The sequence below is a fragment of the Haliotis cracherodii genome, unplaced genomic scaffold (genome assembly GCF_022045235.1).
Source record: "Haliotis cracherodii isolate W230 unplaced genomic scaffold, xgHalCrac1.p SCAF_4, whole genome shotgun sequence".
NCBI classification, from domain to species: Eukaryota; Metazoa; Mollusca; class Gastropoda; order Lepetellida; family Haliotidae; genus Haliotis; species Haliotis cracherodii.
In genome coordinates, this window is record NW_027266297.1 from 30,908,191 (window position 1) to 30,921,252 (window position 13,062).

Consider the following 13,062-nt stretch of genomic DNA (forward strand, 5'->3'; position numbering starts at 1 on the left):
ATAAAGGTTCCACATACCTTAGCTTCCTCCATGTATTTCTGAGATGTCATTGACATGAACCTGAGGTCAGCTTGATGAGTCACGATGTCGGACAGCAGGGACTGAAATGAAGGACATGAGATCTGAAGAAAGAAGCAGGACATACATCCCCACCAGAATGCACTTGAGGGTTTTTATACATCATTTTCTCTTCTTAGTCATGACATGGCATAATCCAGCTTTTGACATGGTACAATTTGGCTTATGACATGACATGGTATAATCCTGATTAAGACAGGTAAAGAGTTCAGATTTTCAGGTCTAGATCTGGTTATTCTCAATTCGTGATGTGTATTCCAACCATTCAGACACAATGCCAATCCTAAAACACTATTTTCAATAGTCACCCTTTTAATCTGATAACTGGGTTTGAGCAGACAGAAGAATGTACAAAATTAAGGAAGTGAAGGACTGAAAGATGCAGGGATAATACCTAACAGGAAATGTAAACAGCTTACTTCATGACAGGACAAGAGCAACATCTTCATCAGACAAGAGTCATCAGAAGATGACAAATCCCCCTTGCCCCCACAATAGCATAAGCCACTACTTCAGCCCCTAGTTAATACATGTACCAGTTTGGATTAATAATCTTTCACGGTTTTCAAGTTATGTTCCGGAAACAAAGTATGGTCAGACAAACAAAGCAGATGATGACTATATCCTCCCTCCATTATATGTCAGGGGGATAAAAAGAAAACTATCTTGGAAATCATTTCATGCCATACCTTCTGTTTGTCCGCCAGTGGTTTGAGATCCTCGAATCTCTGCATGCACTCCTCCTGTCTGTCAAGCTCCTTCTCGGCTCCAGTCAACCACACCAGGAATTTGTTGTGCTCCGTCTCGTACTTCGTCAACTCCTCCAGGGCCGTAGACAGGTGCTTCAGACGTGTCTCGGATGACTTCACAACCTGCACACAGGAGTGTCAATACATGTTCATGTTCAGTGAAATCAGTTGTAGTGTCAGTTAGCTGGATCTGTAGTTGACTCGCACATCATGGTATGTGAAATTGATGAAGGAGGAAACTGATGGCAATGCTTAACACATTGGTGCCACACACCATATTTATATTTCAGAATTCATTGTAAAATGAGATGAGATTTCAACATGAGGTTATCATAGCTACCCATGTGTCTGGTAACATATTATTCAGCAAGTAGTTTCTGTATTCTTGCAACTGACTTTCTGATATTTACTGACAAAGCAAAGGATCTTAATATTCATTTCAGAGAGAATTAATTTGGATAACATAACTTAAAATGTTGCTACAATTGAGAAAAGAAAGAAATGAATATTGCCAAAGATAGATACTTAGATACTTTCTCAAAGTTCTTTCCATTCAGTCCTAAACATAGTCAGTACAGCTAAAAAATGAAAATGGGACCTGTACCAATCTGAGTAAGTGAGTCTGGTAAAATGCTATTTCCAGCAATATTACAGCAATATCCGAGTGTGTGTCACCACAAATTTGGCTTAGAATCCGGCCCATTGTGTGACGAGCAGACATTTTGCTAAGCTACTCCGCAGTGCATCATAACACAGACCTAGTGTGATAAACTTCTGAAAGCATATCACCACATGATATCCTGCAGGTTTATTATCAGCCCACCTTGCTGAGACTCTTCTTCAGCTGAGCAGCCATGGTCTGGATCTCCACGACCTGCTCGGGCGTCAGCTCCTCCTGGTAGTGTTCCGTTAGTTGTTCAGCTTGGTAGACCAGAGACAGCATCCGCTGCTGGTGACTCACGATCTCCTCATGGACAGCCTGAAGGAGGAAGCAGAGTGTGTGAGTTACTGAGTTGGGTTTGACACAGTAATAACAGTATATTAGTTATATCATGGCATATCAGCTAAACGTGGAAGCAAAGCATGAAGTGATGCAGGCCTTGAACATTCACTACTTTGGTGAAACTCATGATCATGGATGTGGTGCTGCAAAACCTAGGAACATACCCAGGGTAAATCTCTGATTCAAACCCATGGTCACAGGTTTCTGGCATGACCAAATGATGCAACTCTGCACAGGGAGTTCCAGCACCTTCATTGCTGACACCATGACATTATTATCATCCTCATAATATTATCCTGATGAATACTTAAATGTACTTGTTTTCTTTTGAGGGCACAAAGTTCTGGTGATCACAGGACATTCATTAAATGGGCACAATTCCCTCCCGTCTTCATCCTGTTTTTGTTTTGCAGTTTTCAGCAATATTCCAGCAATATGACAGTGTGTGACACCACAAATGGGCTTCACACAGTGTACCCATGTTGAGAATCGAAATCCCGGCCTCTGGCGTGATGTCACCATGTGACCTGCAACAGGTGCTTACCTTGTGAGCCTCTAGCTGACTCTGAACCTTGTAGGCCTCGTCTCCCATCTGTTGGTCCTCCTTCAGAAGCTGCTCGAAGTCCGAGATACGATTCTGCTCGTTGTGCAGATCCTGCATCAACTTCTCATAGGAGTCCGCCAGACGCCCCTAATGTCATAGACACACACAGGTCAGTATCACTGTCATGTCTTAATGCGTCACACAACTTAATCTAAATAGTTCCACTATCAAAAAAGACTTATTCACTTGAATATCTTCAGTTTATGCAAATCTATAAACATTGAAATCAATTTCACTTTATGGAAATCTAAGGAGTAAAAATAAGATTGAGGTCCAATTTATAAAAATAACATATATTTTCAATTAGTAACATTTAAAAGTCCAATTAATCTCTTTTTAACAAAATATAAATATATTTTTATTCATAATAATAAGGACATAAAATGTATGATGAATGGTGAAATGGAAGCTATGAGTCCCATACAATTACTATACTACTCAAAATTTTCTAAGGACCACACCTTTGACTAAAGATAACTATTTTGGTCTTTTGCAAATGTTGAGTAGTATTAAGTGTTTTAACAACTGTCTAAATTCTAAAAACATCCAATCAACATTTTTCACATGCACACAAGACCACACACACGTGCAAGCAGAATATAAAACATTGTCAGTCTGAAACAGAGGTTCATTAATTGGCTGCTGATCTGGACAATTCTCTCAGTGTACCTAAATAGAGAAATATAAGTAATAAACTTTAACACACAAACATACACATAATAATATACCAAACAAAAAACAAACAGTAGAGGTCAAAGGAGACAAAAAGTATAAAAAGGATTTTCTTGGAAAACACCGAGGGCATCAAGAAGATAAACATTCAAATATATAAAGAAAATCCATTGTGAAAATGTCCTTTTCGTTCTCTGTATGTGAAAGGATTGACACATCTTGATATCAGCTATTTGATTTAGACACATAGCATGGTATCAGGCTTTGTAAGTTCATTTTGAAGAGTGGGGAGTGTTGTTGAGTGAGTGAGTGAGTGAGTGAGTATGGTTTTACGCCGATTTTAGCAATATTCCAGCAATATCATGGCAGGGGACACGAGAAATGGGCTTCACACATTGTAACCATGTCGGGAATCAAACCCAGGTCTTCGGCGTGATGAGCAAACACTTTAACAACTAGACTACCCGACCGCCCCCCTGAGTATTGTTGACAGGCATCCAGTAATACCATAGCTCTGTCATGGGTGCCTGTCATCGTGGTTCCAGACAAACCAGTGGCTGATAGCATGAGGAATGATCATCAATCTGCAAGGTCACACATTGTATCCACATAGTCCTATGGTATACGATTTATGGGTAGTGAGACCATAATACAAATACTGACTTCCACACCAGTTTGTGATCGCATCACAAAGTACACATTAGAGGTCAAAATGGCCGCTGTCAAACTCATAGTGGCGATCTAGATTTGTACCAGTTCCATATACAATGTTGACATCTCAAAAGTATATAATATAAATTCTACACCCTGGTTACAGCTGGTCAATGACCAAGAACGATGTCACTAACTGGACAGTGTGACTTGTGTCAAGTGATTAGCAAAAGTTAGAACTGCATGAGATCCTGCAAATCAGAATATGGACTATTTATTACCGTTTGGCAACACCTGTATGTGTTTCTAAATGTTTCACTCAAAAATATGTTGCACAGTGCAAAAACAATATCACATCCCTATCTGTCTTGTCAACATGTAAATATTTCAAACACATATTTATTTCCCAAACATTGAAAAAACACATAATAAATACATTCATGGGACTGTTCTTGTACAATACAAAGTTCATCTCATCTTGTATCATCTTAGAATAGACGGAACATTTTCATGTCAACTAAACCGCTCATTACTGATGCCACCTGATGAGGTCAATGAGTATTGTCAAGCAAAGTCTTACTATCTATAAATCTACAAAACATACATAAGAAAATCAAAACGTAATGCTCATTAAGTGTGACACATATTGTACAACTAACATCAACATATGGTGACACTGAAACATTTGATTAAACTTAAATCAATGATAAGACTTTACAGTCAGAATCTCTTTGCAAACATTTGACATACAATTCATACTGTGCTGAGAAATATTTGACAAATTCTAAAATCTGACACGAAACATGTTTTGCGTTTAATCGTGTGAAAAACCATAAGTACAACGAACCAAGGATAAATTTAAACCTCTGCCCAATCTACCCAGAGTAACAAAGTTTTTTATATCTTTAATAGTTTACTTTCAAGTTACTATTCAAGAAAATCATGAATTTTTTTTTTTAACAAATTTGATAGTGAATTTGTGGACTATAATTCAAAACAAATCTATTTCTTGATGGTTCTTCACTCAACATTGGCTGTTTATCCCATTTCATCCTTTGAGAGAGGCTTATTCAGCTTTTAACATTACCCTCATTTCTTAGAAAGGCATATACTTCAGATTACTTATACAATCATTGAGCTGACTGTTCAGTGATATCAAAAGTGTAAATCGACTAATCACACCATGCATAACTGATACAACTATTAAGTTAGTCTTGGATGTAAAACACAAAGGAACTAAAAGTAAAACATTCCTTGAATTCAAATCATGCGGACGTTGCAAACACGTTCACATCTGTTAGTGGATATGTTGGATCAAAAAGCCTGGTTCACCATGCCTGAGACAATAGTCTTGTCTTGTCTCAGTGAGATCAGTTGCTCCTTGTCATGACACCAGACCAGGCCATGTCATCAGTTAGTAAATTTTAATCCATTTTATTCAAAATTGAATGAAAAACCTTCATGCAGAAATAACTTGATCACAGGCATAAATCCAAAATGCACTACTCTCATCCATTTTCTATCCAAACGGACAAGATTTAACTCCATGGCGGCAAAATTCAACAGCAAGCAGATGGCATTCGAACTGAAATGTTGATCATGCCAAGTACCTTTCTCCTTTCCCTGGCTGTGTTGCCTGCTTTAATGTTCATCTTCAAAATGAGCTCATTCAGCCTGTTGGCCTCACTCTCTGGGGTGCTTGCATCACTTTCGTCCCAGCTGATGGTACGAGCTCTGTCGACCTTCTGTTTTAGGTCACTGCCAAGGGTTGATGGCCTTTGGATTTTCTCATGTGGTGAGCATGGAACTGACTCATTGGAATCACTCTCTGATTCAATGTCCTTGAACCTGACCATTCTGCCTGCTTTCCCACCTTCTGATTTCTTGGGTTTCGATGTTCTGGTCGTATCAACTTCAGCTTCATCACTAGTTTTGATCTGGATGTTGGGTCTGTCAATATCTCCATTTGAATTCCTAAAATCAACCTTGAGGGATGGTTTGAGATCCACGTTTTGCTTGACACCATCTCTTTCAGCCATGTTAGGTACCATCTCCTTGGAATAAGGACTAACACTTGGGGATGAATCTTTGATTAAATTTTCAAATTTAGTTCCCCTTTCATCATGATCTTCATCCACATTTGACAAATCTTTTACATGTGTTTTTACCTTGACATCAGCATCTCTGCCATATTCAATAACTCTTGAAACATCCTTTCTGGAACTTTCAGGAACGTTTGGAATATCTTTTCCATCATTTCCAACAACTCTTGATACATCTCTGGCAAGTTCTGAAACTCCTTTTCTGGAACTTCCATCAAAGTTTGGAATATCTTTTCCATCATTTCCACCAATATTTGACACATCTCTGGCAAGTTCTGAAACACCTTTTCTGGAACTTCTATCAACTTTTGGAATATCTTTTCCATCATTTCCAACAACTCTTGATACATCTCTGGCAAGTTCTGAAACTCCTTTTCTGGAACTTCTATCAACGTTTGGAATATCTTTTCCATCATTTCCACCAATATTTGACACATCTCTGGCAAGTTCTGAAACACCTTTTCTGGAAGTTCCACCAACTTTTGGAATATCTTTTCCATCATTTCCACCAATATTTGACACACCTGTGCCAGGTTCTAAAACATCTTTTCTGGAAGTTCCACCAACTTTTGGAATATCTTTTCCATCATTTCCACCAATATTTGACACACCTGTGCCAGGTTCTAAAACATCTTTTCTGGAAGTTCCACCAACTTTTGGAATATCTTTTCCATCATTTCCACCAACTTTTGGTACATCTCTGCTAGTTTCACCAAGTATACTTATATTTGGAACATCTTTTCCATTCTTTCCAACAAGTCTTGATTCATTTCGGCCATTTTCATCATTTTCTGAATCATCCTTCCTGCTAGTTTCACTGACTTGATGTCGATCTTTTTCACCATGGTAACTGGTTTCCAAATCATTTCTTCTACTAGTGTCACTGCCTTCTGAAATAAGGCTTCTTCCATGATCATCAACCTTGAACACTTCTCTGAAGTTGTGATGAACTTGTGAACCATCTTCCTGGTTGTTTTCATTGATGTAAGAAACATCTGTCATAGGTTTTTGTATATTTTCAGCCCATGATCCTCCTGACAGTACTAAACCTGAATCAACCTCTGTCGTAGATGCAACACCAAATGTAGCTTGAAGTGGTTTTCTTATCCTAACTGTGTCTTTTTTGGAGGCTGCAAGAGCTGTACAAACAACTTCAGGTGCAGATTGATTGCTAATCTTATCAGCCTCAGTTGGTGCACTTTCTGGTTTTGTCTTCTTGTCATCTGATGTCAGGACACCTGGTTTAGGCCTATCATCATCACTGGATACTCGAGTCTGATCTTTCTCTGGAAGTGCATCTCCTCGTGCAGATTGTTTCTGCCTCAACTGTGAAGATTCTTGCAAGCCTTCTCTCGAGCTACTACTGAGGATAAGTCCAGCAGCTATAGCATCATTGAAGTCAAAAGACTGGTTACTGGAGGGGTTAACATAGCAGCCACTGTCAGGATCAATCAATCCTCTTTTTATTGCCTCACCTAGGGATATCACACTGTCATGACTAAGGTCCCTTACTTCAACACAGAGAGGAGTGATGACCTGATCTTCGATCAGGTCCTTCAAAGAATCAGTTCTCACTGGTCCTACAAACTGCCCAGAAGATGAATCGTATAGTCCTTTCATCACTGCACTGTAAAGACTTAGTCCTTTAGGGCTCAGAATGAAGCCTCTTTGTACAGCATCAGCTAATGACATGCATTCACCTGTTTGAGGGTTCTTGTAGTTACCAGTCTTGACATCAATCATGCCTAAACTAGCAGCTCTTCTCAAAGTAATTGGTTGGACAGTATCTGGATCGATGACCTGTGAGTTAGATCTATGAAGTATGCCACTCTCAAAGGCTTCTTCTAGTTTCTTTCTTCCAGTCGAAGTTGACTCGGATAAGAATTCTTCGACATAAATCTCAACTGCACTCTTTGAAGAATCTCTCTCCTTAAAGATGTAACCCACATCTTTAGCTTGCTGCAGTGTGAGGTCTTTATGCATGTTCTGGTCATGGTAAGTTCCACAGATTGGGTCAATTATTCCTCTAGATATGGCATCCTGGAGTGTTAATGGCTGCTTACTGCATGGAGAGATTACTTTAGCATTGTGATCAATCAGACCAGCCTCTATAGCTTCCACAAGTGAATATCTCTCCCCTGTTGTTGGATCTACAAATCTCCCTGTGTCATTCTCATAGTATCCCTTCTCAAGTAAGTCAAACAAAGTCCAATGTTTTTGACCATATTTCTGTTTCTTTACAGCGTTTTCTATTAAAGAATCCAAGGAAGCTGACAGTTCCCTTGATGGGGGTGTCCATTTGACTTGATGTAAATCCTTAGTGAAGCTTTCTGCTGCTGACACCTTTGCTGGGCTACTCAGTGACCTTGAAAAGTCAGATTTTGATGGATCTTTGTGTGATTCTGTTGTACAATCTGTAATTTTCTGTCCCAATGGTGAAACTGAATCATCATCTAAAGAACTTGAAATAGGAACTGTGTTCTCCATATGATGACCTGCGTCTCGTAAACTATCAGCAGATTTTGCTCTTGGAACTCCTTTTATGAAGAGTTTAGTTTCATCTTTAGGAGACTGTAGGCCATATTCATCACCAACGGAAAACTGTGCATCAGTATCCTTCACAGCTTTGACTGTCTTGAGTAAATGTGGGTCTCTCTGAACTGCTGCCATTGCTGCATCTTGTTTGGGAATCACACCTTTGTCAGTGTGAATAGATTCCTTGAATTGCACTCCAGGAATATGGACACTTTTCTCAGAAGAGTCTGCCCTGACATCTCCAGAAACACATACAGTTGCCTCATTTCCTGTCTTATTGTCCTTTGGTCCCAATCCTTTATCACCCCTCACCGACAAGTTAGAATGTTCATTTGGAAGCCCAGGTACAGGAATCTCTCCCATCTGTACCGTATCTTTGCCATAGTCTTTGGTCCCTTGTTGAGGAATGTCTGATGAGTTCTTGGAATCCCCAACAAAGAAATCTGGGGCTTTCAATTTCTCAACTTGTCTGTCCCTATCTGAATCTCTGAAAGCAAGTCCTTCCATTGATTTCACTGAGAAACTCCCATCCTTTGAAAATGCCTGAATAGGTACGGTGACATTAAGGCTTGAACGTTCGTCAAACACCTGTTTACCACTTCCAGAAGGGGAAACATCCGGCTGGTAGACATTTGGAGCAGACTGACTCCTTCCATTTGTCTCTGAAAATGTCATGCCCTGCATTTGCATAATATTTTGCTTTCTTCCACTAGTTGATGGGTCGGAAGTGATGAGTCTGCCTGTAGTCATGGCATCACTAAGAGACAGTGGACTAGCTGAAGCAATGTAGTTGCCAGTGTGTGGATCGACTAGGCCCTTGTCCAAAGCCTGCTTCAGGGAAAAATCTCCAACTTCAGGAACAACAACTTGGGGTAGGTCTGGGTTGATAAGTTTCTTACTGATAGCATCTTGAAGGGTCAGATCTTTCCCAGAGACTGGGTCACAAAATCTTTGTTTTCTACAGTCATACAGTCCTATTTCCAAAACATCAGCCAATGGTAAGCCAGATGGAGGCTTTTCAAAAAGAACATGGTCACTGAATGCTTGGGAGATATCAACTTTGTTTCCCAATGAATCAATGATAATTTGGTCTTCTTCAATATCTGCAGATCTAGCTAATACATCAGAGAGAGGTTCGTAGTTCTGACTGTTAGGCTGTTTGAATAATACATCTGATATGTCAATGAGACCAATATCTATAGATTCTTTCAATGAAAGAGGCTTTTTAGATAATGGATCAAGGATTGTGCCTTGGTTCATCTGCAGTAGTTGTCCATCAACACTTTGTTTCAAGGACAGAGTCATGGTACTAATGTTCTCCTGGATTAAACCTCGATCAAGGGCTTCCTTAAGATTCACCATTTCACTGGTTTCAGAGTCCACAACCAGAGCATTCTTAACATCAATAATCTTGGCATCTACTGCCTCCTTGAATGTCAGAAGTTTCTTGTTTCCTTTATCAAGGATTTTAAGCCTGTCCGAGTCAATGAGTCCTTCTCTGAAAACTTCACTCAGATCCCTAACTTTTCCTGTAGATGGTTCAATAAACTTTCCAGTTTTCTCACTGTATATCCCCTGTCTTATAGCTTCCATCAAACTGTCATCCGAAATACAAGAGTCAGAGAAAATGAGACCTTTCTCAAAACCTTCTCTAAAAGTCAGTTTTCCACCAGACTCCGGATCTGTGTACATTCCCGTTGAAGAATCAACTAGGCCTTCTGCAATGGCTCCATCAAGTGTTACAAGAGTATTACTTGATGTATCTCTCACACTAACAGAAAGTCTGTCTATAAGTCCAGACTCCATCGCATCATCTAACTGAACAATGAAACCACTGACAGGATCTCTAAAAGTACAGGTGTCAAGATCAAGAATATTTTCCTCAATTGCTTCTTGGAGGGTAATATTAGGCTGGTTACAAGTGTCTATGATGATTCCTTTGTCCATAGCATCTATCAAGTTGTAGTCCTCACCCTCAGCAGTATCCATGCAAGTACCCTGATCCAGATTCAAAAGACCATTGTCCACTGCTGAGTTAAAGTTAAGTAACATTCCAGTGCTTGTATCTCTGACTTTGATCAGATCTGGGTCAATTATACCATTTTGAAGAGCAGCTGACAGTTCTTCTTCTTGGTTTGTATCTGGATTAAGAAACTTGTTTGAAATGACATTAAACAGACCTTCATCAAGAGTTTCAGACAAGGATAATCCAAGAGGAGCTTTTGACCTGAGGATCAGTCCTTTGTCCATGGCAAAGTTAAGAGCTATTGCTTGTCCTGTAGCATCAATCATTTTGCCTGATTCTGGATCAATTATTCTTTTGTCTAGGGCTTCTCCTAAAGAAAGAATATCCCCGCTGAAAGGGTCTCTAACAAGAGAGTCTGTGTGGATGAGATTGGATTTCAATGCATCTTTCAGTGGAACTGATTTGTCTTTAGATGTTACACAATTCAAAACGGGATCATACATGCCTCTGGTAATAGCTTCATCAAGAGTAAGGCTAGATTTCCTACCAAAGTCACCTGCATAAGAAGATCTCCTTCTTCCAGGGGTGATAGTTTCAAACAATGAAATCTTCCTTCCACCTGGAATCACAATGTCAAGTGTATCAAGATTCAAAGAACCATTTGAAATAACTTCCTGCAAAGTGAATTTTTCCATGGTGACTGGATGTGTTAGTCTGGAAGCAGGGTTGATCAGACCTTCAGCAATGGCTTCTGTCAGAGATATGAAGTGTTTCGTCACAGGATGCTGGACTGCTTTTTCCTCAGGGTCAAAGATCCCACTCTGGAATGCTACAATCAAAGGAAGGAAAGCTTGTGGCGTATTTCTCAACAAACCTTTCTGTTTGGCTTTGTAAATAGTCAGTTTCTCACCACTTACTGTGTCATATATACCACCAGACTTCATATCCACAAATCCTAGGTTGATGCTTTCATGGAAAGAGTACACCAGTCCCGTTCCTTGATCTACCACATACACATCTTTGTGTGAGAGCAACCCACTTTCGTAAGCATCCTCAAAGGAAAATGTTTCTCCATCAGTGAATAGTTCTCCTGTCAACGGATCCAAACTTCCGTTTTCTAAAGCTTCCAGGATTCCAATAGAATTAGGCAGTCTTTCACCATTGGGGATGTTTAACCTCTTTCCATTTGTCCCATTTGCCATATTTGATGTTGGAGACTTGGCTGAATTTAACTTACTGGACACAATTAATCCACTATCCATCGCATCAAGAAGAGGTAATGCCTTCCCAATGGAAGTGTGAAACACTCTCCCTGTCTGTGTATCAAGTATCTTTCGTGATACAGCTTCTTCAACAGTAACCCATTCACTGTTTTCATTGTCAAAGATTTCTTTTTTATTGGTATCAATAAAACCTTGGTCAATCATCTGCTCAAGAGTAAGCAAAGTTCCACATTCACCTGGTTTGTAAAACTGATCTTTCTTTGTCTTAGAGAGATATGTCAGCACTGCTTGCTGCAGTGTTACTGGACGGGCATCCAAAACTAAACCCACTCTTTTAGCATCCTCCCAATTCATCCATTTGCCTGACACAGTGTCCTTCACAGTCGCATCTTTTGTGGACATCAGTGACTGCTGGATGCTTACTGGAACTGAGTATTTCTTTCCACTCTTCCTGTCCATTATCCTCAAAGACATTCTTGCCTCTCCTTTCACAACAAGCTGGAAAAGTCCCTCTCCCAGTTCTTTTGATATTGCATCTACAGTGCTGGTATCACAAGCATCATCTTCATGGATCATCAGGACTCCTGTTTTAAGAGCTTCAAGGACTGGGGTTACCAAGCCTGAGTTCATGTCAACGACTCGGCCTGACTTCCTGTCCATCTGGCCTGATGACAATGCTTCTAACACACTCACATCATCTTCTCCTTGAAACTGTTTCACTCGAAGACTTTCAGGTAGAAGAGATATTTTTATAGCATCTTGAAATCCTAACTTGGTACCTTTTTTAGGATGAATGAGCTTCTCTGATTGAGGCTCCCAAAAATTGAACAAAAGATTTTCAATGTATCGTTCAAGTATAAGTGATCCTTGTCCTGCAGGGTGACTTGGCTGTTGATTCTTTTGAAATTTCCCTTTCTCAATGTCACTTGCCTGTGAAGACATATCACTGCAACCATCGTGTTGAGAATCGACACTGGTTGAAACTGTGGGGTCTTGTGTCAAAGTTTCAGTCAATTCACTGTCTGTTGATGTATCGGGTGTCGTGCTTTTAACTTGTTCATCAGATATGGACATGGGTGACACTTTGATGGTTTTACCTAATGAATCCTTTGTCCGTTCCTGAAATTGACTCTTGTATTAGTTCATAAATTTCATAACATTGAAATGACATTGTCACGTTATACAATCATCAAATTGAGTTTAATAATCTCAACACTCAACAAAATGTAGTAAGAAGCTGCAACAAAAGAACAATGTTAATTTACACAACAAAAATAACTTGCATGTCTGTAACAAAATTGCAAGAATATCTAAATACAACTGAATTACCAAACTGTATTTTATCTTTGAGAAATCTGAAACAGGTTTACTTACCACATCCTATCAATAGAAACACAATTATACAAATGAGACACAAACATGATGATATGAACAAAAGGAAATCAACAACTAATGTGACCACTACAGTAATACTAGTCT

General features: G+C 39.5%; 1 protein-coding gene across 19 annotated transcripts in view; it reads right to left on the reverse strand.

Annotated features, from left to right (window-relative positions):
* LOC139480555 (microtubule-actin cross-linking factor 1-like) overlaps positions 1-13,062 on the reverse strand; it is a 275,708-nt gene that overhangs the window by 48,924 nt on the left and 213,722 nt on the right. For 16 of the 19 annotated variants that reach the window (XM_071263682.1, XM_071263686.1, XM_071263685.1 and 13 more), the window contains 5 exons: positions 5,368-12,702; positions 2,375-2,521; positions 1,651-1,806; positions 768-950; positions 18-101 (listed from right to left, as the gene is read on the reverse strand). In XM_071263682.1, coding sequence (XP_071119783.1) covers positions 18-101; positions 768-950; positions 1,651-1,806; positions 2,375-2,521; positions 5,368-12,702 — 7,905 coding nt within the window. The remainder of the gene's footprint in view (positions 1-17; positions 102-767; positions 951-1,650; positions 1,807-2,374; positions 2,522-5,367; positions 12,703-13,062) is intronic. The other 3 variants (XM_071263694.1, XM_071263695.1, XM_071263696.1) reach the window with 1 other exon arrangement.